The 25557-nt window shown below is 36.5% G+C and overlaps 2 protein-coding genes and 1 long non-coding RNA gene across 7 annotated transcripts in view; 2 read left to right on the top strand and 1 right to left on the bottom strand.

Annotated features, from left to right (window-relative positions):
• Positions 1–546: 546 nt before the first annotated feature.
• Positions 547–7221, top strand: LOC113115278 (transcription regulator protein BACH1-like). Its single transcript, XM_026282740.1, has 5 exons — positions 547–709; positions 1279–1533; positions 2437–3651; positions 3840–4046; positions 4970–7221. Exons 2-5 carry the CDS (start codon positions 1294–1296, stop codon positions 5321–5323), a joined length of 2016 nt encoding a protein of 671 aa, XP_026138525.1. The 5' UTR covers positions 547–709; positions 1279–1293; the 3' UTR covers positions 5324–7221.
• A 690-nt stretch (positions 7222–7911) lies between these two features.
• LOC113115277 (uncharacterized) lies at positions 7912–9367 on the top strand. Its single transcript, XR_003293857.1, has 3 exons — positions 7912–8199; positions 8481–8833; positions 8929–9367. It is a non-coding gene; the product is annotated as an uncharacterized LOC113115277 (long non-coding RNA).
• A 5552-nt stretch (positions 9368–14919) lies between these two features.
• The window catches only part of LOC113115274 (cell adhesion molecule 2-like), a 212208-nt gene continuing 201570 nt past the window's right edge, over positions 14920–25557 (bottom strand). For 2 of the 5 annotated variants that reach the window (XM_026282734.1, XM_026282735.1), the window contains 3 exons: positions 16668–16790; positions 16444–16549; positions 14920–15961 (listed from right to left, as the gene is read on the bottom strand). In XM_026282734.1, coding sequence (XP_026138519.1) covers positions 15856–15961; positions 16444–16549; positions 16668–16790 — 335 coding nt within the window. In that variant the 3' untranslated portion in view covers positions 14920–15855. Of the gene's footprint in view, positions 16550–16667; positions 16791–25557 lie in introns of all 5 variants that reach the window. The other 3 variants (XM_026282737.1, XM_026282738.1, XM_026282736.1) reach the window with 2 other exon arrangements.

Here is a 25557-nt window from a genome sequence, read left to right as displayed (position 1 = left end):
GGTGACTGTCCCATGCCTGAGCAAGCACACCAGGGGTCTGTACACTGACATGACCGAGGACAGTAAACATACGACTCGACCACTACACAGTCAACAAAACCAACTAAACTCCCTCTAGAGTCTAGACCAAACAAAACGGAACCGCACTGGAGTCCAACGCGACTTCACAGGGTTTTAAGAAAAGTGGCATGGCATTTTCCTTCCAATGGCAGTAAACACAAAGATTCCACAGCAGCACCTTCGACACAGAAATACATTTGTGAGAATTTCTAAAGTCATATATCACTCTTTAGGAAAGCTCAAATGTGTTTAATAAAAATAATACCGTTAATAAAATGATTTACAAGATGTTCAGTTCAGTTCATTACGGTGAATTTAAAGTTAGTTTAAATCGAAAGTGAATATAAGCGAATCTTCTTTAAAAAATATTTAATTTGAATTCATTCTAAATATTTTTCTATCTATCTATCTATCTGTTTTAGAAGTGGGCGTGTCTCTCAAAGACGTGGGTAGCAGAGGCATGACGCAGTACGTTCTGTGCGTGCTGTGTGACGCGCACTTACTGCCGCACTGGACAGTCACATGACAGGCATACAGACGTTATGGAGCTGTTTCGCTGTCAATCTTGAACCCGATTTCACTTTTAAACTGCAAAAGCGATGGACGGAGTGCGACTTTTGACGGCTTCTGATCTCCAGTGATATGTCAGGTCGGTTTCTATCCCTCTACAAACGGACAAAGCCCACGTGTAAACACGAGAGTGTTAAAAAAAGAGTCAATTTCACAGTAAACAACTATCTAACGTTAGTTCCTACTTTTGTTGTATTGTCTTGAAGATTATGTCATATTGAGAAAATTAAATGTCCAGGTATTATTCTTAAGCAATGTTTATTTGATGCCAGCTGAAAAAAAAAATGTTTACACAGTTGCTTAACACTCATTTTGACTTATGTGGACATATCCAATGAAAACATACAGTAATAATAACGATCTTTTGTCTAGCTATTAACTGAAAACGTGTTTTTAATGTTTTGCAGAGTCATGCACAAAGTCATCATGTCATTACTCAAAAGTTTAACCACTAAAAAAGTATTATTATGGTCCTTTTACATATTCCTTTCTTCATATTTTTTCTGGGTGTAATTGTAAATGTATCTGAATACTGTATGTGTCAATCATCATCATGTATTAAGCCGGACATCACTCCACCCAAGTGTAACTTGATGCATCTATTTCTGTATTTCCTCTTTGTTACACTATGTATCTGTTATTTTGTAGCTAAACCGCTGCGTCATGTCTGTGGATGGCCCCCGGACCTCTGTTTTCACCTTTCAGTCCGCTGTTCACAGCCGTCATGTTCTGCGCTCGCTGGAGGAGCTGAGACACAAGGAGCTCTTGTGTGACGTGACGGTTGAAGTGGAGCGCAGGAGCTTTCGAGCGCACTCTTCAGTGCTGGCTTCCTGCAGCGACTATTTTTACACCAGACTTACAAACCACAGCCGACCAAACCCCACTGTCAGGTTACCGGATGAGGTAATGCTTGATATGGTGGATGGCTTGAATCTGGAGGCTTTGAGAAAACTATGGTTAAGCCGCCATCCCTTTATGATTTGTTGTAATTATTAACAAATTAACATCCATACATACATTTATTACAAAAAAAAAAAAGAAAAAAAAAGAAACATAGATTGAGCAACCCCTAAAACAAACAATATATGGTTCAACAAGGTCAGTGTGAGGGCTAATGACATTTTTTTGTAGATATATTTATTCAAAAATACATTAAAACTGATAATGCATATACTGATTTGAATACATGGCATGTACAATTTTATATATATATATATATATATATATATATATATATATATATATATATATATATATATATATGATGTAGCTATCTAGATACCATTTTTTAGAAAAAAAAAATGGATCAAATTAATAATATGTTTGAAATAGACCTTTTTTTTTGTATTTTTGGCTTAATATTTACACAACTTTAATTTATGTTTGTCAAGGATCCCTACAGACTCTCATAACTTTGTTTCAAGGTCCTACATTTTTTAAAATGCTAGATAATATGACTTTTTATGACAAGTCAAAGTTAAATAACATCATAGCATTTATGAATTAGTAATCACGATTGTTACTCCACATTTTAAGCATCTTAATTTATTTTTGATGCATTTGTTTTGACTTTGATTTTATGCAAATTGTCTTTTAAACACTTAACTTTTTATTGAGTGCATGACGGAAGTGTTCATTATCATGTGAACTGTTCCTTTAAAATGGTTTACATTGCAGTGCTGTCAGATTAGGCTTTATATATTGAGATTCAATTGAGTAAATTAAGTTACAGCACTAACCCGGTAATGTGATTTGCAGATGATTTATTCATGCAGTAATCGTAACTACATCATTAAATCTCCCAAGGTCACGGTGGAAGGATTTGAACCTCTTCTGCAGTTTGCCTACACTGCAAAACTTCACTTCACGAAAGAAAACATCCTGGAGATCCACAGATGCGCCGAATTCCTCGGATTTCAAAACCTCGATAAAGCCTGCTTTGAATTCCTCGTCCCAAAGTTTTCCGCTGGTGGTGTGACCTCCAAAAAAGTGGAGGGTAAAAGCAAGGGCCTTGAGAGATCCCGAACCATCTGCAGTCCAAATGACCAAAACCCCGACACCGGAGAAGATCGCGTACCTCAAGATGCAAGCACTGTCATGCAAGCTGCATGCGCGACATCCTCTGAAGAAAGTCCTAAAGATTGTCCCCCCATCACAAATGACAAAGCAATGCAGTTAGATTTATCCACGCTTTACGCAAGAAGCACTGCATACCACATGGGTGACGGCCAAGATCAGTTTTGCCTACAGAACTGTGGCCCACCGTTGCCTTCCTCTTCCATGGCGGCCGCTGAAGTGTGTCCTTTCCTGTCTATTTCAAGCACCGGAGACAATGAGAAACTGCACTCTTCTCCAGCAGGGGACATTTTAGCAATGGAGGACGATTTCCAGAAGGATCTAGCAATGGATGTGCATTGCGAACCACCTACTGATAAAGACCTGGACATAGCCAGTATCACCGAGGGCCACTTTGACCAATGTGAAGGGCCTCTAATGTCGCCCTCCGACGCCAGCCACCTATGTCCTCTGAATTCTGCGCAGTCAAGCGGGGATTTGGACAGCATTTCTGGCGCGCCAGACCTCAGCAACATTGGCACCGAAGACAACCGGGTGTTTGATTCCAACGAACAAACCTTCCCTGAATTGACCCCCAAAGATTGCGCCACAGAACGAAGCACGGTGGAAAGGGAAGTGGCTGAGCATCTCGCGAAGGGTTTTTGGCCCGATTTGAGCGCCACGTTAAATGAGACGCTACCTTTGGACTCTATCGACCAGTCATCTGCAGGAAATGGCTCGGACTTCCACTGGTTAAAGCATCTGGATCTGGGCGCCGCGCCGGATGATTGTCCCTTCCTGCGAGACCTGAGCTCCAATGATAGACAGACCTCTGGAGGAGACACTCTGTCCAAAGAGGACACTGAAGACAGTCCCTGCATGTCCCCCATTAACTCGAGGGAAAACTCGGAGTGCGAATCGGACGGAGACTGTGCGCAGTGTGACAGCAGTGAACAAGTGCAAGAGGTGAGCTTGCTTGTAAGTTTAAGTTTGGTTCCAAATTGCAGACCTTTATTTCAACCTCGACTTGAGATTCCCTGACGTTCTTCAATTAAACGTTTCAGTCCATACTGAAAAATGTAACCGAACTGGAGAATGAACACAGTCGCAGTCCTCCATAATGCAGGGTTGACGTCTCGTCTTTTTCTTCCCAGGTGGATTTGCCATTCCCTGTGGAGCAAATTTCCAGCATGACCCGGAGAGCGTTCCTGCAGATGTTGAAACGCGAGCAGCTGACCCCGGAACAGCTGGAGTTTGTTCAGGATGTGAGACGGCGGAGTAAAAACCGCATGGCTGCACAGCGCTGCCGCAAGAGAAAGTTGGACTGCATCTACAGACTGGAGGGAGAAATTAAGAAACTGGTATATCTGTTTGTCATATCTACTGAATCTAAAACAGTATTTTGTATTTGAACAGGTTCGAACAGTTTAAGTCTGATTTACTCCATTCAATTCAACTGAATCAGTGTAGTGTAGTGCAATCAAACCATGTGCAGCTTGATCATTGTACTCTCATTTGTACAGAATAACCACATGAAGTTCAGAATCACATGTGAAATATGTGAAATGCATGTAAAACACATATGAAACGCACATGAAACATCCCCCCTTACATAAAAACCACATGTGAAAATCACGTTAAAATCACATGTGAAATTAGACTAGGCTGTAAAAAAAAAAAATATATATATATATATATATTCTGCATACATAATTTGTACAGATATACAGAAATTATAAATTATTTCTTTTTTTTGTAACATTTACAATAAATTACAGTGTGTATGGATGTATGTATGTATATATATATATATATATATATATGTGTGTGTGTGTGTGTGTGTGTGTGTGAACAAAAACACATCTAGAATGTAAACACAAACTATTATCTTGGATGCGATTAATCACGATCAATTTTATGCAGAATTTATTAGTTTTAAGTATTTTAAATGAGTACCATATATATGCCTTTTTAAAACAGATTATTAAAAGTTGGTTGTTCTTCCTCTAAAGTACGGCAAAAGTTTCCTGTGATTCCCATCCTTAACTATGACCACAATGTGTATGAGCATAAGGTATACACGCATTTCCTTTGACAGAGAATAAGAAAACTAATCAATCAGACATATACTATGCAGTTTTGCACACATTACACAATGCTGCAAATCAACAGACACCAAGAAAATCAATAGCATGTTTTATGATTAGTGTTTTTCTCCGTAAGGAATGCGAAGTCTGTAAACGCAAACTGAAACGTAATCTTCTTCCGTTTCCACATTTATCAGAGGAGCGAAAAGGAGAAATTGCTGCACGATCACAACCAGCTGAAGCTCAGCATAGAGGATGTGCGTCAGAACCTCTCAGGCCTGTGTCAGAGTCTCTCGGCAGACGGCGCGCCACAGTCTGAACAGCTGCGAGCACTGGCCAGGTACTTCTCCTCCGACTGTCCCACCTCCGTCCTCCTCACCCCCATGGCCTCTCCTAGCCTGGCTGGCCCAGACCAGGATGCCCATGCGAACTCCTCCCTGGACACCTTTCTTGCAGACACATGTCCTGAAGGAGACACTGCAGCACTCAGGACGCCCACTGCCTTCCTGCAAGACAACGTTCAGAGCACTGATACAGATCCAGCTCCGTGATGTACAACAGAGCAAAGCAGCTTGGGAATGGTCTGATATTTCATTTTTACTCAGGAGTTTAGCTTTCCGCTGCCGTCAGTTCCACTTTTTAGCATGACTTTCTTATTAGGAGCACTTTCGTAATGTTTCCAAGTATGGACGTGACTAAATTTGCACTATTACCAGAAGTTTCATTATACAGATGCATTCGGACATGCCTTTCATTCCTTGTTTGCTGTTACGCCACAGGGTCATTCCTGTTATGCCACACGTTTTTAAAACTTAAGAAAATGAATTGGATTGTAATTAAGTATTTCAGAAATATGCTCTGCGAAGCTCAGGCTCATAAACATTTATAAATTATAACTTGTATGTAAAACAGAACAAGATGCGTAACAGGATGGAACATAATGGGGTGGAAATAAAGGGCTAAGTGCTTTGTTTAATTACAGATTGATAGTTAGCTCAAGTTAATTTTGATATATGTTTTAGTATTTTGATTCCATCATACCCATTTTTTTTTTTATATCGTACAACAGGGTGGAATATTTTGAAATGAGACAAACAAACTAATAGCACAAAACATCTTTTAATGAATTGCTCATGCTTGAAGATGTACATGATGATGTATGTTCTCCCACCAAAAATGTCACTTCCTGGACGATTGTGTCATTAAGGAACTGGCTTTTGTTAGTTAAAGGGATTTTTCAGCAGACTAACAGGGTGGAAAGTAATATCGAAGACAAATTAGATATCTATAAAACGATTAACAATCAAAACACTACAATCAAGTTTGGTTTAAATATTTTGAATAAAGAAAGAAAAGCGCTTGGAATATTTCGAAATAAATTGACTTCTTATGCTTTTTAGTGCATTAATTGTAATATTGTCATAAAAGAAAATGAATGACTTCAATCTGGAACAATTGTCAATTTTATGTTTTTTATTCAAAATTAGACTAAATGTACTACATAACAGGAATGACCTGGGGATTCATTTCCAGTCCTAGCATTAATTTCACGTACACTGCCACAAAGGACAATCATTGTTATGCTCTTTATTATGTTTATGGATTATGATTTTTGTTATGCTATGTAGAGCATATAAGTACATTCCAATGTAGCCTAATACGTGTTTGGCATTAACGGCATGAGAATTGTGCATTGAATATGCGTCTCTTTTTTTTTTTTAAGTATTCATATATGCATAAGTCATATTTATAGTGACATTTAAATAACTGCCATGTAAGATTTCCATGCATATCATGTAGGGTTTGTGAAAAATACAAAGAATCCATAGTCTCTCTAAGGGGAAAGAAATCGTTTAGATACTGTTCACTTTTTGCTTGCGAGTGAGTTTGGAAAAGATCGATTTCAAGGTCTACATAAAATCAAAATTGATCCTATTTCCATTCTTAAAACATGCTCCTGATTTTATTGTGCATGATTCTTCATTACACATAATTTCAATTAAATGTTTTGTATTATTTCATCAAAATGTAATTTTCTTCTGAAATGGCTTTCCTTTTTAGCTGATGATGTCATCAAGACCATGCACATAGTCTTAGCTGTTGGATTACAAATAGAGATAATGGCATTATTTTAACTCTAACCTACATTTAAAAAAAAAAATAATAATAATAATATATATATATATATATATATATATATATATATATCTCTCCTGTTTAAATTAATTAATGAGCTAATGTTCATTTCGGTATAACATTAGTCTAAACAACATAACCTGTTCATTTTGCCATGTAGCATCCATGCAATGTTATATTTTTACTTTTTTGTGCCTTTTTTAACCCTGTAACCAAAATACTGTCTTGTAAACCTGGAATGCACTGTATAGTTCACTATTTGATTCAGATTTAACAAATAGTTGCAAATAAAATGTCAATAATATTTTTTTTTTCACTTAATGTGTACATGTGTGTGTGGGTGTGTGTGTATATATATATTGCCATGCATTTAAGGGAATTTAAATGAACTACGTGAGGCCAAGAAACATCCGACGTGAAGCAGAAGTTGATTATCCCGCTTATTCCATGGTCATTTGTCATGTTAAAACTAGTATTGCTCTTTGCAGCGCAATATTTGAGCGGAAGGGTAAAAATGACTCTTTGTCAGTTACAGTTCTCTGTATGCCTCACACTATTCTTAGTTACTGTCTTCCTCTAAACTGAAATTGAAAAAGTGCACAGCAGTGAACCGGGTTCAACATAATGTTTCAAAAGAGTCCATCAATATCACAATAAACGTCTAAAATAAGACAGTTTTTCCAAAATGAGAGGAATTCTAGTGTGGCCAGTGAGCCACCACACGATTGTTGCCAAACTGTTAAACAAACAACCATGAGAGCATGAGGATTTAAATCAAAACACATTAAAATGAACGAGAGAGAAAAAAAAGAATTTATAGGTGAACTGCATTATGGAGGGGGTGAATTTATGTGATTATATTTATAGGGGTGTGGGTGTCTATATATATTTTAAGCTACATTTTAAAACTTATTTTTTTAAGTGGATAAAAAACGTAAAAAAAAATTGTCAGCAATTGACAAATCTCGCCACAAGAGGTCGGGATAATCGTGTATTATTCATAGGCCTCGTGCGTTCACACAAGAAGCAAGCAAGCACAGCTTTAAGCTCCGCTTTTTATGAACGCCGTGTTCACATCGAAAAACATGAGAAAATCACCGAGGATGAATGCAACAAACTGTCTGAACGTCCTCATTTCTGTTGTGTTGCTTGGACACGTCCAGTACGTGGAGCACCAGCGGTAGAGCGTGACGCATTATGACGCCATAGTTCAGTGGAATCTGTTCAGAGCAGTTCATCTGTGAGTGAAGTTGTTCAGACCGTTTTAACTGTTTGTGATCGCAATGAAAAGGTAAGCACTATGGCACCAGTCGATTTATTTAATGAATGCCTATATTTTTATAGCCTGTTAATCTATAATTTTTCAGTAGGCTAGTCTATACTCATTTGTTAGTCATTTTAAATAAGGTCGATATGTTGTGTATTGTAAAAAAACATTGAGAGTAAACGAACAAAGTAGACATGTTTATGACTTTTATTCATTCGTGTCGCACGTTATGACATTTCTGACACAAAGGTACACCTTAGATATTTTTAACTGACTGAATAAAGTTGATCAAATTGTTTCCCAAGCCGAAAAAGCAAGAAGCTGTCAAGGCCAAGCATTACTCCTGCTATTGAGAGCCCTTCCCAGACCCAGTTACCTCAGTTTATACCTTCCTTGCCTGGCCCATCTTCTAACGCGAGGCCTCCATCCAGGCGCATGAAGGGAAGACAAAGAAAAGTTGTGTTTCCTGACATTGGAAATGCAGTGAATTCTGTGACCAGAAGAAACGGCACCGGAGACCCTTTACCCTCCGTCCCGGTCATTCCAGCCGTGCCAAAAGATGACCAGAATGAGAAGACCATCTGCAGTGATGCTGCGACCTTTCTCTCTGCCACGGACAGGGCAAGACTTTTTGGCATCAACAAGTGGTAGACTCCAGGTTAGTCATCTTCCACATCCTTCCAGAGTTTTCATATATGACATATTTGACAACTTAGACATGTTTGGTTATGTTTTATGGTTTGTTATTTACAGGCAGGAGATGAAATCATCAGAAAAAGAAGAAATCTGTTTAAAACAATAAATCTGTCTTTGTAATAATAACTGTGCATTAAAAACGGTTGTTTCAGCTTCAGTGTCATATTACTTGAACTGTAGCCTATGGAAACTTATTTAAATCATGAAGTAACAGAATATTAACGATAATCAGGACTTTTTAATTTCACAATTCATACTCCGTTCATGCAGTTCTGAGAAAAAATGGCCAGTATTATAAGATATATATACTGTAGTCAGGGCTTTGAAATATAAACTCGCATTTCTAAGATAAGTCAGAATTGAACGTAGCTTGTTTCTTTGTGTTTTTCTCGCAGTTTATAAAATTAATCTATGGAACTATGAGATATATACTCAATTGTTCGAGGAAAAAAAGTACAATTGAGAATAAAAAAAAATAAAATTAATGGCTACTTTTTCACTCTATTGAGTTTTTATTCCAGAATTCACACTTTTCACCTTGTAATTTTGAGTTTACAACTTGAAATTTAGATTTTTTTTCCCCCTCAGAATTCTTTTACATCTTGCAATTTTGTTTTTTGTTTTTACCATAAATTGCAAATTTTGAGATGCAAACTTCAATGCCGAAAAAAATTAGAAACACAAAAATGTAAACTCAAAATTGCAATAAAAAGTCACTTTTTTAAAAAAAGTTTAGGTCTCACAATTCAGACTTTTTTTTTTTCAATTCACTAAAGTTTTTTCTCACCCTTTTTATTCTGTGATTGAAACGAAAAGGTTGTGCAGTAATATGAGTTTGAAGATCTCATCACAAACATCTGAATTTCTAGCATGCTGTGTACGAAATAAGAGCACAACAGTCTTATTCTCTGCAGGAGGCTGAATCTCCATCTTGTGCACCACAGTCTCAGTAAACATATTTTAAATCTCCATATTAAGATAAAAGTTGTGTTTGGTTTGCCCTCTTTCACTGAATTGAACTAATCTTCTATGTCTAGGGAACACTGGTTTAAATCAGTAGAAAACCCTATGTTCTGTTGGTCTGCTCAAGGTCGCCGTGCTAGTTGTCATTGCCATTTCAGCGTCCGTCATTAAGCTAAACACTGCTAGCTGGGTACATTTGTGGTCTTCTGTGAGTATATCGATTGTTCCTTGTTTTGTTTAAACTAACTCGATTCAGAATCACCATTAAAAACTCAATCATTTATCTTTTAAGTTGTAATTACTCTGTGCAGTCCGGCAGGTTCTTAGCTCTCTTCTTAATTGTCCTTTCAAGGTGATCTCATTTGTTTATGTCCTCCATGCATACTTAAGATCGCCAAATTACTTGTTTAGTTTTGTTTTCACCTCAAGTGACTTTAACGAGGTGTGCGCTTAAAAATATTCCAGCGGCGTAGCCAACATGCCATTCAATGACAGGCTGGAAAATCACGTGATTGGAATCATAGATGACCGAACAATACCACAGCAGTATACTGATACAATGCAAAGAGAAATCAAGTGCTAATTTGGTCGTTGGGTTTATTTTGAAATATACATATTTTTCTCTGAACAGCAGAGATGCTCACAAGTCTCTGAGCTAGAGTCCAAGTCAAGTCTCAAGTCTCTGAGCTAGAGTCCAAGTCAAGTCTCAAGTCTCTGAGCTAGAGTCCAAGTCAAGTCTCAAGTCTCTGAGCTAGAGTCCAAGTCAAGTCTCAAGTCTCTTTATTATATTAAGTCTCTGGTTATAATAAATGTTGCATCACGTACAGCGACCCATCCAAGCTGCTTAGAACACTGCATAGCTATATATAAGGAATTCAAAGCATGTAATATGTTATTATGACAACTCTATCTATTAGCATACAATATCAACTTTGATTTTGGTATATAATCAGTGTAAACAGGCTATTGCAACATGACAAAAACACCAAGAATGCTTTACTTTTAAGTTAATATCTGTAATTTGCATTTATGGATTCAGTAATGGCCTTCTGTCTGTCCTGGCTGTATAGCTGCACACCTCTTGTCTGGCTTAAGAATGAACAAAGCTACGCTGACTTATGTTATTCATACAATACCTACTCACAAATAAACATCAAAAACAAAGCCGGCTGCAATGAATTTCTGTGCAAAACAGCTTTTACTACAAACACTTCCACACAAGAACATTGTTATCACACAAGAACATTTTGATAGAGAACCAAAAATATTTAAAGTAGATAAAATTCGAATAAATAAAATGGAAATGTCTACATACTATTACTACTGTAAACTTTGCAAATAGGACATCAGCCCCTTCAAGTCAATGAACAATAACAAAGTGGGCTGCAATGAATATCTGTGCAAAACGTCATGGCTCCGCTCCTACCCAATGACAGAGGCACGCAGGTTTTTTTTCACTGGAGTACTCACGTGAAGGATGCGTGCACAACTAATAACTAATATCATCACGCTATAAAGGGTTGGCCTGCGCTGGGTGCGCCCCTCCCCCTATAACTGTTCTGTCTCGCGGAGGAGCTCATTTGTGTGCATCTGTGTGAATCACGCGCTCTAAAACACGCATAGGAAAAAAGAGCGACAGAAAGAACGGCTCCCCTCCAGCCGTGACTCGGCTCCCATCGTTCATGTTTATGAGCCGTTCAAAATAATCGGTTCGTTCGCGAACGTCACAACTCTAACAGCGAGCTCATCTGACGTTTACTAAAAATTAACATTGTTCACGAGTCCCGGAGCTCGAGTCCGAGTCGAGTCTGAAGTCTTTCGAGGACGAGTCTCAAGTCGAGTCTGAAGTCACTGTTTGTGCGACTTAAGTCGCACTCGAGTCCGAGTCTCAAACTCGAGTCCCCATCTCTGCTGAACAGTTGTGGTGCTTTGAAGAAGTGGCATAAAGGGCTATCGATGATTGGTCTTCTCAAAAAAAGCTGACCGAATATACAGATGGTGTGCAAATAAAACAATATAAAAATAACCACAACACAGACATTGTGTGTATATAGTTTGTAATGTGTATTTTTACAATAAATAAATAATAATCATATGATTCGATTCAAATCATTCTAGTAAATTGGTAAACAGGAATATCTGATTCTTGTGAATCGGTTCATCTTAAACGTACCTCTCTCTCTCTCTCTCTCTCTCCTATGTCGCTTTGGAAATTTGGATTCATTCTAATGAATCAGTTTATCGTAAAAATACCTGTCTCTCATTTGGAGTAAGTTTGGTTTATTCTGAATCAGTCCATCCTAAATGGACTTCTCTTTCAAACAGTAGGTAGCTTTGAAAAGTCAAATTCATCCCAGTGAATCAGTTCATAGTCCAACTCTCATATGTGGGTTTGGAAATTCTGATTCATTTTGGTGAATGATTCAGTTCGTCCAAAATGAAGCTCTCTTTCATACAGTATGTAGCTTTGGAAAGGACTGATTTCCAGTGAATCAGTTTACTCTGAACATACTTCTCTTTCATATGTAACTTTAAAGAGTTTGGTTCTAGTGAATAGGTTCGTACTAAATGAATCACTCTTTTGTGTAGTATGTAGCTTTAAAAATTCAGATTCATTCTAGTGAATCAGTTCATTTTAAATGGTTCTCTTTCTCCCCTATTTACTGTAGCTTTGGAAAAGTTTGATTCCTTCTTCTAGTGAAATCGGGTTTGTCCTGAACTAACCTCTCTCGTGCAGTATGCTTTGAAAAGTCAGATTCATTCTAGTGAATCAGTTTGTTTTAAATTGCCCTCCTTCTCTCCTACATAGTGTTGGAAAGCCTGATTCATTCTTTCCTAAACTAACCTCTCTCATACAGTATGAAGCTTTGAAATCAACTTGTTTTAAACTGTCCTTCTCTCATTTGTGGCTGATTCTAGTGCTTTAATTCATTCTAAATTGACTTCTCGCATACACAGTACAGTATAAAGCTTTGGAAAATCAGGTTCAGTCTAGTGAATCAGTTTTTTTTTATTATTATTTCTTTATTTCTTTTTAACAATTCATAGATGTATATGTATGAGTTTTGGGTCCTTACATGGCATGGTTTTTTTGTTTGTTTGTTTGTTTTTTTAATGCAATGAATATTTCTCAGGGTGGGTTTGTTTAATGAATTACTACATTCCAGTGGAAAGATGTTGACTATTTAACCAATGTTGTCCAGGGGAAAAGATACAGCTCAATAAACCGCTGTTGTTACACTCACAACCTGCCATTAAATATCCTAATATTTAGTTTGCTGAATATAATTTGAATTAGAATGACTGGAATTATGATTACTTTGAACTAGATGTTTAAACCTATAATTCAAATCTTTATAGTTAATGTGATATATGTGTTTGTCAACTAGTAAGAACTTGTAACTAAACACCATTATGACTAATATTTTGAAGATAATGGTGAATATTAGTAGTATCAGTGATAGTAATACGGTTACTAAACATAATCAACTGCAATAGCTTATGTTCTGTTTATAGTCAGTGAGATTTTTGATTCACTACAACTCCAAAGTTGTCCATACATGTAAAAACACACCTGAAAATAGATCAGTTTCCGTTGTTTTGTTGTAAAGTCTATCTGTTTTTAATGGTGGATTCCTACTTCTGAAGTTGGCCAACCATCATTAACTAACATTTAAACACACAGCACATCATCTTTGAGAGCGCAGAGAAATGCACTGGTTTTGCGTCGGTTATTCTGTTAAGCCTCAGTCTAGATTGAAGGCTGAACACACTGCATTGCTCCTTCCCAATTTTTTGATCTCCTCAAATCCTTCCCTGTAATTTCTCTGCCAACTCGCACTATGGATTACGTAAAGCTGTCGCCATGATGGCACAGTGGAAAGAAGGACAGGATTTGAAAGTTTCAGAAGAAAGCCACTTAAAGTTGGAGACAATAAACAAAGCCTTAAGAGAGGAAGAACCTCCACATACTCGTGCACTGAGAGCGTCCGGCTCTTGGGGGCAGCATGTAGCCACCAATTTCATATAGTACCACCCCACTTCAGCATGTGTAAAAAAAATAATAAAAATAAATACATTATTGCAACTCAATGATCTGATTTAATCACATATATAAAGCACCTAAACACTACATTGCAAATAATTTGACTGCTTATAATTTATATATATATATATATATATATATATATATATATATATATATATATATATATATATATATATGATAGATTAAATTGATGCCTGAATGCACTGTAAGTCGCTTTGGATAAAAGCGTCTGCTAAATGCATAAATGTAATTTAATGTAATTTTTAATTTATATATAATTGTATTTTTTTATTTTAATTAATATTATAATTTTTTTATATTTTATAGGAAGTATAATATAGTGTATAATTAATTTACTATAATAATACAATAGATTTAATTTAAATGTATAAAATATTTATTCAGTATAGTATTCAAAATAGATACTGAATTATGAATTGTATGCCTTTTTATATTATTATTACAGGATATTTATTTTATGTATTATAAAATAAGTCTTTATATTACAAATGTTTGTATATGTATGTCTGTATATACACACACACACAAACATATATATATATATATATATATATATATATATATATATATATATATATATATATATACAGTATATATGTATTTATATTTTTTTTGTGTTTGTGTGTGACAGACTTATGTGTTGCATGAAGAAGGAAACACAAATCTTTGTTTGTGCATATTTTACTCAGTACTCTGAGTTTTCTTTTCTTTTCTTACAGAGGCATAGTTTGAAAAAGTCGGATATTTAATGTAAAAGCAACCTCACACATATTCCCATACAGCAAAAAAAAAGCAATAAAGCAAATCAAAAGCTCTTAGAAAAATGTCTTCTTTCTAGCTGATGTTATAAAGAGTGAAATAAAGTATGAACACTGGAAACATGTTTCATAAAAACGTACATTGAAGACTACGCTTCCCCAGAGCTTCAATGTGTGGTCGTATGTTCTGTTGCAAACACAAAGGCAATAATGGTGATTGTTGTTCTGACCTTCTCATGAGCAAATGGTGCTTAGAAAAAGCACTAATAGTAATGTATTGTGTTTGTCCATCAGATTTACCCAATAAATTAGTATTAACGACAAGTATCCATTGGGATGTACCTAGTATTGAGAGGCTAAAATGGAGTCGTACACATGTAGCATAAAACAGAGCAATAAATAATTCAAATTCAATTAAATAAACCGCTTAATAAATGCTGAAGTATACACATTATATACATTCCCTGGGTTGGGACAATACAAACTAACAAACAAATATTTGCCTTACTAATATGAACTAAAAGTATGGGACACTTGAAATAGATATTTCGACATTTGTTTTTCTCATATACATATAAATATATATACATATATGGGATCCTATAGTTTAACAATTTTCCACCAATAGTCACTGTAGCAAAGTAATATACAGCAATATTAACAAGGGTCGGTCAGCGAATCGAAATTAAGCAATGGTGAACATCCATTCAAACGTCGAACAAATGGCCGTTCAGATCAATTCACAAAGCGGGACCAAAAATTTCATTCACTCCAGTGATAAAAGACAAATTCAGTTAGGCTCTTCTTTTCATCCTGAGACTGTCTAAACCAATGACATTTTACATCGACTTTGTGCTTACATTTGATACATTTTCAGGGTTGAAATAAACGCTCGGGGGAGGGGGGGGGGTGTTATTAACAGTGCAAGAATATACAGACAGGTATGATGGAGTTAGAAAATAATCTCGCTTCTAATGGTTACACACCAATTCTCATTTGTGCTTCATCGAGTTCCTGCCATTTTCAATCGGGCCGGCTTGTTTCGGGTCTCCGTGCATTACATAATTGTCCGTATTTCTCTTGGGCACATTCTTTTACAGGGCGTACTTCAGATAAATAAAAATAACAAAAACACCCACTTTCACAAAGGAATACAACAGACACGCACACAAAAACAAAGACAGTACATGATATTTACATTATACATCTCACGTATTCTTGTCTTAAAGCGTAATTATTGGCAAAGCCAAGGTTTTCCGACTTGAGATGAACCACATTTCTTGCCGCTCCCTGGTAATATCTGTAAAAAGGTATATAACAGGCACAGTGAGGGTGGTTGAGAAATCAGTATTCACTGGGATATTGAATGAATAAACACAGCAACAAACATAACAAGCACATGTCTGTATATTTTGGCACTTGGCAAATCAAACGGGGGTCATTTTGGAAGGGTGGGATAGGGTTTTTTGGCCTAAATGGACCTGGTGTTACAGTTACAAACTCAACTGATTTTTTTTTTTTTTTTGTCGAAGTATTTAAAATTTTTTGTGTGTGTGTTTGTTTTTGGTTCGATTAGGATTGGTTTAACCAAAGGCAACATTCTTTTGCAGCAGGTGGCGTGTCGAATTTGGCCTTAAAGAGGTTGGCGAAACGACTCCAGACAAACAGACAGAAAAGCCAGACCAGACTAGTGCTGTGAGGGACTATAACGCCTCCTCTGCTGGCTCGCAGTGTTGCCGTGAAAATACTGAACAGAAAAAACAGAGGTGCTAAATGAAGTACTCTTTCTTTTCCTCTGCATGTGCGTGGTTCCCCTCCGCATTGATGATGGCAGTGTCTGCGTCAGGGGCGTCCTCCGCTCCTTTGGCCTCATTGGTTAAGTATGTCCCTGTCCACACAGTCCCACATAGGTCACATAGACACATACGGTACAACAGTGGACATGTTGAAGCATTTTGCACACTATAGGTGAGGGGGCGAGAGGAGAGAGGGGAGGGAAGCCGTACCTTTGTGCCTGGCCAGATATCGGCCCAGGACGATGATGAAACACAGGGTGATGAAGACCACCACGGCCACCACTCCACCGATGAGCGCGTGGTCGGGGCCGGGCTGCGTCAGCGCGTTGGGATCTGGAGGAGGAGGAGACGGAGAGAACGGTGTGAGAAGATGCTTTGGATTTGTGCTCTAAACACCAAAGGAATAACCGCTATAATTAGCCAATTATGGGTCGGTGTGTTAATATAAGACGCGCAGACTCATTACTTCCCACAGTTCACTAAATACAGTGGTAAGCAACTCAGTTGGAGCAGGCAGTCATTTCATTTCTTTGTGGATACCACTCATGGTTTCACTGAGAAACAGCACAGCTTTGCTGAATTGAAAACATTGATTTAATACAATTTACAATTCAAGGGCCAGATTTACTAAACAGGGCACATTTAGCGTTAGAGCGCAATTCCATAAAAGAGTTGAAGGGAAGGGAAAATTCTGCGAGTGATTTACTAACAATGCACACATTAAAGAACACCGACGCAGCCAGATCATTGACACAATGACCTAATTAACGTCTACTTCTAAGGCATGGTGTTCAATAATGACGCGAATACCAGTGACTTGACAAGCGCAAACATTGCATCATTCATTTCAATACTCTCCTTCCACAAATTTTGCGCCTGAAAGAAAAACTCCTACAAATGCATATTCAATGAGGTCAGGCGCTAAAATAACTGTCCACATCTTTTCAACGCTAATTCTTCACTGCGCGTCTGTAGTAAATCCTGGCAGTACTATTTTAACGTCGAAAGGCGATTTGGAGTGTTGCAAGCTTTTAGTAAATCTGGCCCCAATTATGTAGGCCTATGAACTGTATCCCAGAAATCATACTCTAGGCCACACCATTTGTGCTACATAACTTATATCTTAAATCATGCACAAATCATTTTGAGAAGTGGTCAGACTTGCTGCTTACTTTTGTCTGCTGGATGATAAAACAGGACAACAAAGGATATTCAGTCCAGAATATCATAAACCAGGTTTCTGTCTATAGTTCTTTTTATGAAAATATGGAATATTGGATTTTAAATGCTGGCTGGAAAGAACAGGGTACAAATACAACTTCTAAAATGCACATAAAAAAAAAAAAAAAAAAAAAAAAACATATGCTCATATATATGGATAAACATATTATTTGGTAAAACGTTTGTATTTTTACTGATTAACATCTAGTATTAAGATGTGTTTTGGTAGCTCGCAACACAAGTAGACACATTCCTGTTTACACCTGGTGTTTTAATCCATCCCTTTTTTACATTTTGACCAATTAAATGGCGGGTCTATAGGCGGGTATAATGTTGCGAAATAAGCATGCACAATTTATGTATAGCCAAAAGTATAAGCCAAATGCTGTGGTTTTGTGTTAGAATCAGGAGAAAATTGAGCTTTTTACAAACTATGATTTCAGTTAGCAATGTTTAAATACTGTCTGGTTAGCGCACTTCAAGAGCACACTTCAAAATTGTAGCATATCGTACGACTTTGATGTGCTTATTTTAGTAATCACGGTTAGGTTTGGGTTATTTGATTTTTGTACGATTCAACGTCGACAATTGATTAAGTAAAATCATAAATTTGGCTTCTTGTTTTCTCTACGAGAATTTAGAGAGAATTTACGGGCATTTAGAGTATAAGTAGTTCATTACATATAATAAAGGGATGGAAATGCTGCTTTATAATGCCATTAGCAGTGCATCACTTAAAACCATTTTTTGTAATCTTCTGAATCATAAGCTTTGGAAAAATAATTTAATAAATTAATGTCACTGAAAAAGCTTTTAGAATGCATCTTCTGTAACAACTGAATATTAATTGAATACTGTGTTCAGCATTCTATATATATATGTGTGTGTGTGTTTTAAATATTACTGCCATATTGCATCCGCATGCAGTCAAATCGAGGAATTTCAAACCGGTGTTTACACCATGCCAGATCACAGAAACATCCCCAGTAAGTCATGCTGCTTCGAGTTTTGGAGCCCAAGCAACATCAATTCAAAGCCAATGTTCTATACTGACTTTCAATAGGCAGCAGGAGGGAGGGGGATTTATCATTACAAACAAATGTTGAACAGCTACCAAAGACCTGTCATATCTCACACAGCCCTGCTAGGACCAAAGTGACTCAATCCTTGGCGATATACAACAAGTTTAAAAACGGCAGGGGTTGCGGCAGGCTGATTTGTCTCCTGGGTTTAACTTTGAGTGAGCGAGCGCAGACGGTGGTGAATTCGGTCGCCTCTGAACTTCTACTGAATAAATCGCCACCTGGAGTTGTGTATCTTAAGCCCCCACTGTGGATAGCATAGTATGCTAGACAGCTAGTGCTGCCACTACCTGCCTCAAATGTGTTGAAGGATTAGTTAACCCCAAAATTCTCATTCTTTCTTCTTCTTCACATTCTTAAAATGTGAATATCCAATGAATATATTGGCCAGTATTTTCCATATAATGAAAGTAAATGAGGACTGCGAAAGAACGTTATGTTGTAATTCATTGAAAATTTGGTCCTAAACCAAATCAGTAAGATTAGCGAACATATCATTCAGAATATGTTTACATGACAATGAAGGTTATCTTTTGCCCCTTTTTTGTACTGATGGCAACTCTGTCGAAACGATTCCTGTTCATACTCATCTACAAAAATGACCTAGAAGGCTGTATTATGCATGTCAGGCCAGTAGTTGGCGATCATAATCATGACGTCACCATTTTAGCTAATCAACATTTTTGTAGTTCACATGGAGACAATACGGAAATTTTACCTTGAAACTGTTTTTAAAAAGTTTGTTTTCAGACCCCCCCCCCCCCCCAAAAAAAAAAACATTTTGTCATGCAAGCGAATGACCAAAATGCATAAAAAGTTTTCAATTTCTAGTAACAAATAGTGTCGTGTAGATGCCCCCCTCAGATCCTTTTAGTGAACTGAAGCAAATAATTCACTTAGAAAACAACAACATCAACAAAAGCCTGTTCTAAAGTGTTAATTCATGATGATTCTTACAAGATGATTTTCTGTGAATACAGATTTACATTTTGGATTCTATCTCCACTTTTATGATACTTTGATGGGACTGAGCGATAAAATTATATCATATTGAGCAATAAAAATTATGTTGATAAAGATGATACATTCACTCTCAGGTCTAATAAAGCATTTCCTTCCCCATTAAAGGGAGAGTTCACCTAAAAAGTAAAATTCTGTCATTGATTACTCACCCTCATGTCGTTCCAAACCCGTAAGACCTTCGTTCATCTTCAGAACACAATTTAAGATATTTTTGATGCATTCCAAGAGCTCTCTGACCCTCCTATAGAAAGTACATGTTTAAAGTTTAGAAACGTAGCGAGGAGGTCAGTAAAATAATCCACGTGACATCAGGGGTTCAACTGTAATTTTACGAAGCTACAAGGATACTTTTTCTCTGCATCCCCCTATATCGCCATTTTGAAGAGTATCACATACATAAACAACATATGTTTACATGTGTTATACTCTTCAAAATGGTGATATAGGGTGATGCCAAGGAGATGAATTGTAGAATAAAGTTGTTATTTTCTTTGCGTATAAAAAGCGATTATTTTAACGATGTCCTTTCTACGTTTCTGTTCCTTGATCGTGTTTGGATTCTTGCTGTCTATGGGAGGGTCAGAGAGCTCTAGGAATGCATCCAAAATATCTTTGTGTTCTGAAGATGAATGAAGGTCAATGTTGTGTGAAATGCAAATAATATAAAGTATATATTTATAGTGATAACATTTTTGGGCATATCGCCCAGCCATAGGATTTTGTCATTTTTTTTAAGCTTAAATTCTTCAGTCCTCATTCTTCTTCTTCTTCTTCTTCAAAAAATAACCTTTTATGTTAGGAAGAAAGTCATAAATGTTTGGGAAAACAGGGGTGGATGGGATTTTCATTTTTGGGTGAACTATCCCTTTAACCTCACTTGAAGGGCTCAAGACAAAATGGTTTTTGTTTGACCTGGAGCGATTGCGTCCTGACACAGCACCTTTGGCCCTACATTGGGTGCCATTTCAGTGCTTTTTCAAGGATGTAAACTTTAACTATGTGTCTTTATTGCTCTTCGAACTTGCTCTCATTAGCTCATAGTGATGAATGGCTCTCGCTTCTGCTGCGCTTGGCAAAGTGACCCTGGGAGATGTGTAGACCAGGGACTTCTGCAGACCCATTTCTAACACATAAATGAACCCATTTAGTTCAATTAACAATGTGCTTTGTTTTGAGGCAAAATAAAAGCCACGTGGAAACTGAGTTCAAAGATACATGGGAGGCTATTCAGAATGTTGTACACTAATCTTGACTTGGTTTGCGAATTGTTATACTCCACTCCAATTTGGACAGACTAAGGTATATTGTAGTGTATTTGCTGCCCAAATACACTTACAAAACACTATAATATTAAAAGTTCAGTAACACTTTAGTATAGGGTCCAATTCTCACTAATAACTAGTTGCTTATTAGCATGTCTATTATTAATATATTGGCTGTTTATTAGTGCTTATAAACTATTAATAAGCAGCAAATAAGGAGTTAATTAAGGCAAAAGACATAGTTAATGGTTATTTAAAAGTGAGAATTGGACCTTAAAATAAAGTGTGACCAAAAGTTCATACTTTATATAAAGCTAAAGCACTTTTTGTAAGTTGCTATGGATAAAAATGTCTGATTAAATGCTTTATATTGCAAATCTAAATACATTTAAGCAATCTGTAATGCTTGACCAAAATAATAGTAAAAGAGAAACTGTACATTAAAAGATGTTCAGAATAAAATCTGGAATGGATTAATTTATATAAAACCAACACTAAGTAGTAACTTGGCATCAGCGTCTGATATAATCACTCTATTTTAAAGATCGATTGGACTATCTAATGTTTAAGCGTACCTTTTCATATCCATATCTACATCTTGCACTTGAATTCAATTTGGTGCGTTTGGCCAAAACATTGGGAATCATGAGGATGTGTACATTTATGAAACAATAGAACATTGATGTAGTGTTATTGATTATGGTTTATATTCAAATATTTTCACCATTGGGTTAGTGCAATTAAGCATATTGAACTATTCTACCACTTTAACTTTCAACAAATACTTATTGCCAAGGAAGGTTGCTTTAATTTAAAATGTTATTTTGAGTGAATAACTAGAATAACTTTAAAAACAACTACATATTCAGAAGTTGAGAAAGCTCAAATAATGCATTACAGCTGGTTGCTTGGTCTTTTTAAGTTAACTCATCTTTCTATTTTTTCACAGTTTAGTGCCAACACAGTACTTAGGTTGTGGTACCCTATAATAAACATGGACATGGGCTACAAAATGGGCTTTAGTTTCCAAAAATAATACCAGAAAAGCCATTATTGCTGCAGATGTCTTTCATTTTCTCATGAATATGCAGTTTGATAATATAGTTCAATTTATGGACCGCATTAAGTGCTTCCAGCTCGAACTGAATGAGCTGTGTATGCGGCTACATGATTTCAAGCTGCTCTTCCAATTTCATTTTTCTCATTTAAATGAGCCCCAGGAATTATATACATTTACAATTTAAAAAGTTTATTTATTTTCTTGCAATATTGCTCTTTCCCATTTCGGCGTTGTAGTTGGCTGTTGCTTAGAAATGCAGGGTTTTGCATATCTCTTGATACTAAGGATATTGCCTGTTATTGCCTGTGCATCTTGTGAATGAACAGTTTTAAAGCATGGGGGGAAAATAATGATGTTTGTCTTGTCTTGCAGTACATCGTCTTTAATTAAAGGCAGGATTCGCATTATTAGCTTATGTGCTACTGTAGTGTCTCCTTATTTATGCACATACACTAATCACTTAAATTATTTTCATAAAGGCCCTTTAATATTTTCATGATTTTGTATGTGGGAATGTACTGTATCTAGAAAATAAATGACTGTGTTTATTTCAAGAGCTTCCAGTGATGGATGAAAAAAAAAAAAACATATATGTTATGTGTGTGTGTGTGTGTGTGTGTGTGTGTGTGTGTGTGCACGACCAATCTCACCATAGCAACTATTGCTATCCACCATATTATCAGACTTTTGCTCATTTTAGAATAGATTTATGATTGTTCTGTATGTTGGAAATGTTGAATACAGAATGTAAAAAAATAAATAAACTAAATGTACAGTTTTTTTTTTTCTGTGGCACTTAGAAAGTGACTAAAGTATCTAGAGATGATATTCTCAATTTTTTTATTATTTGTTTAATTTTGTTAAATAAATTAAAACAACAAAATGCAACATAAAGTATAATCATGCAGTCCAAATATTAGAACATGTACACTACACCACTATATAGTTACACTACACTACAATATGTCAAGGTAAAATATTAAATATTTTTGAAAAATATTTAAAAGTACAAAATATCTTTGAATGAAGTATCTTATGTTCATCAAGGCTACATTTATTTCATAAAAAAATACATTAAAATCTATAATATTGTGAAATATTATTACAATTTAAAATAACCATAATTTTATTTGAATATATTTTACAATAAAATTTATTCCTGTGATGCATAGCTGAATTTTCAGCATCATTACTCCAGCTTTCAGTGTCCCATGATCCTTCAGAATTCAATGTAATATGCTGATTTTATGCTGAATTTCAGATGTTTATTATTGTAAAAAAAAGTGAGGACAGAGTAGGACAGTGAAAGGCTTTTGTAGTTCAAAGTAATATTAATACCAATTGCTTATTTAAAAAATAATAATTATAATTTTATCACTTTATAAGCAAACCTTTCCCAAAATAAATAAATAAATAAATAAAAAATACATCCTGTAAAGTGAATATCTGTAACTAAGAGCAGCAGAGCATCAGCAAAGGGTCGAACAGACATGCCAGAATAGAAAACAATTTGATATCTCCAAATGTATCTGATCACAGAGTGACAGCTGGCCAGCCGAGGTCAGAAGCATGTGTATCTCTCTGTTGATAGAGCAAAGACACTTCACTTCACTCTTCTGGAAATGGAGCTTGTTTGTGGAAATAAATCAGTACTCAGTCAGTAGAAATTCCATTAGCAATCATTAGTCTCATTCAAGGATGGTGACATGTGGCCAAAGACGTACATCATTTCACTTGAGCATTAATGAATTCCATTAAGATCTCGCATGTGAAAGGCCGGAGGCACAGAACGGATGTGTTTTATGGCACACACATACCCAATCAGAATGTTTTAAATGAACATTTGCATCAAAATAAATCACTGTGCAATTAATTACTGCTTGCTTTACAATTTGTGGCAAAGAATCTGTGAAATTATACATAGAAATGTCTGTGAAGATAAGAAATCGAGGTCTATACGCAGTGCTTTCCATTTGCATCATTATTAGAATGTTTCAGATTCAAATCAAGTTAAGGTCTCTTGACAGGATCTGTGACACTTTGTTGATTAACACCGAATGCAGTCTCTTTGTTTGGAAAAACAAGCATAAATTGTGTGATGTAAGACATTCTGGAGGGTATTTTATTATTTTATTACAAAGATACTTAATTATTTCATCCAAAAGTTTTAAATCATTCTTATAACTTTAAAAAAGTTAATACACTTTCATTATTAGTGTCCATACTATGGTGGCTTAGTAGTGCACAACACAACGAAATCCTTGTTTCTAAGGATTTTGCTTCCTTCTGTTTTGTTGCGGCTTGTTTACATTTGTGTTCTGGCTTGTTTCCATTGTGTTGTGGCTTGTTTCCATTGTGATGTGGCTTGTTTCCATTTGTGTTGTGGCTTGTTTCCATTGTGATGGGGCTTGTTTCCATTGTGTTGTGGCTTGATTGCATTGTGTTGTGGCTTGTTTGCATTGTGTTGTGGCTTGTTTCCATTTGTGTTGTGGCTTGATTGCATTGTGTTGTGGCTTGATTGCATTGTGCTGTGGCTTGTTTCCATTGTGTTGTGGCTTGTTTGCATTGTGTTGTGGCTTGTTTCCATTGTGTTGTGGCTTGTTTCCATTGTGTTGGGGCTTGTTTCCATTGTGTTGTGGCTTGATTGCATTGTGTTGTGGCTTGTTTGCATTGTGTTGTGGCTTGTTTCCATTTGTGTTGTGGCTTGTTTCCATTGTGTTGTGGCTTGTTTCCATTGTGATGGGGCTTGTTTCCATTGTGTTGTGGCTTGTTTGCATTGTGTTGGGGCTTGTTTCCATTGTGTTGTGGCTTGTTTGCATTGTGTTGTTGTGGCTTGTTTCCATTGTGTTGTGGCTTGTTTCCATTGTGTTGTGGCTTGATTGCATTGTGTTGTGGCTTGTTTGCATTGTGTTGTGGCTTGTTTCCATTTGTGTTGTGGCTTGATTGCATTGTGTTGTGGCTTGATTGCATTGTGCTGTGGCTTGTTTCCATTGTGTTGTGGCTTGTTTGCATTGTGTTGTGGCTTGTTTGCATTGTGTTGGGGCTTGTTTCCATTGTGTTGTGGCTTGTTTCCATTGTGATGTGGCTTGTTTCCATTTGTGTTGTGGCTTGTTTCCATTGTGATGGGGCTTGTTTCCATTGTGTTGTGGCTTGTTTGCATTGTGTTGGGGCTTGTTTCCATTGTGTTGTGGCTTGTTTGCATTGTGTTGTTGTGGCTTGTTTCCATTGTGTTGTGGCTTGATTGCATTGTGTTGTGGCTTGTTTGCATTGTGTTGTGGCTTGTTTCCATTTGTGTTGTGGCTTGTTTGCATTGTGTTGTGGCTTGTTTCCATTGTGTTGGGGCTTGTTTCCATTGTGTTGTGGCTTGATTGCATTGTGTTGTGGCTTGTTTCCATTTGTGTTGTGGCTTGTTTCCATTGTGTTGTGGCTTGTTTCCATTGTGATGTGGCTTG

This window comes from Carassius auratus, chromosome 15 (assembly GCF_003368295.1).
Source record: "Carassius auratus strain Wakin chromosome 15, ASM336829v1, whole genome shotgun sequence".
Lineage (NCBI taxonomy): Eukaryota > Metazoa > Chordata > Actinopteri > Cypriniformes > Cyprinidae > Carassius > Carassius auratus.
Note: the sequence above shows the minus strand (reverse complement) of the source record. Positions and strands in the feature narration are given on the sequence as shown.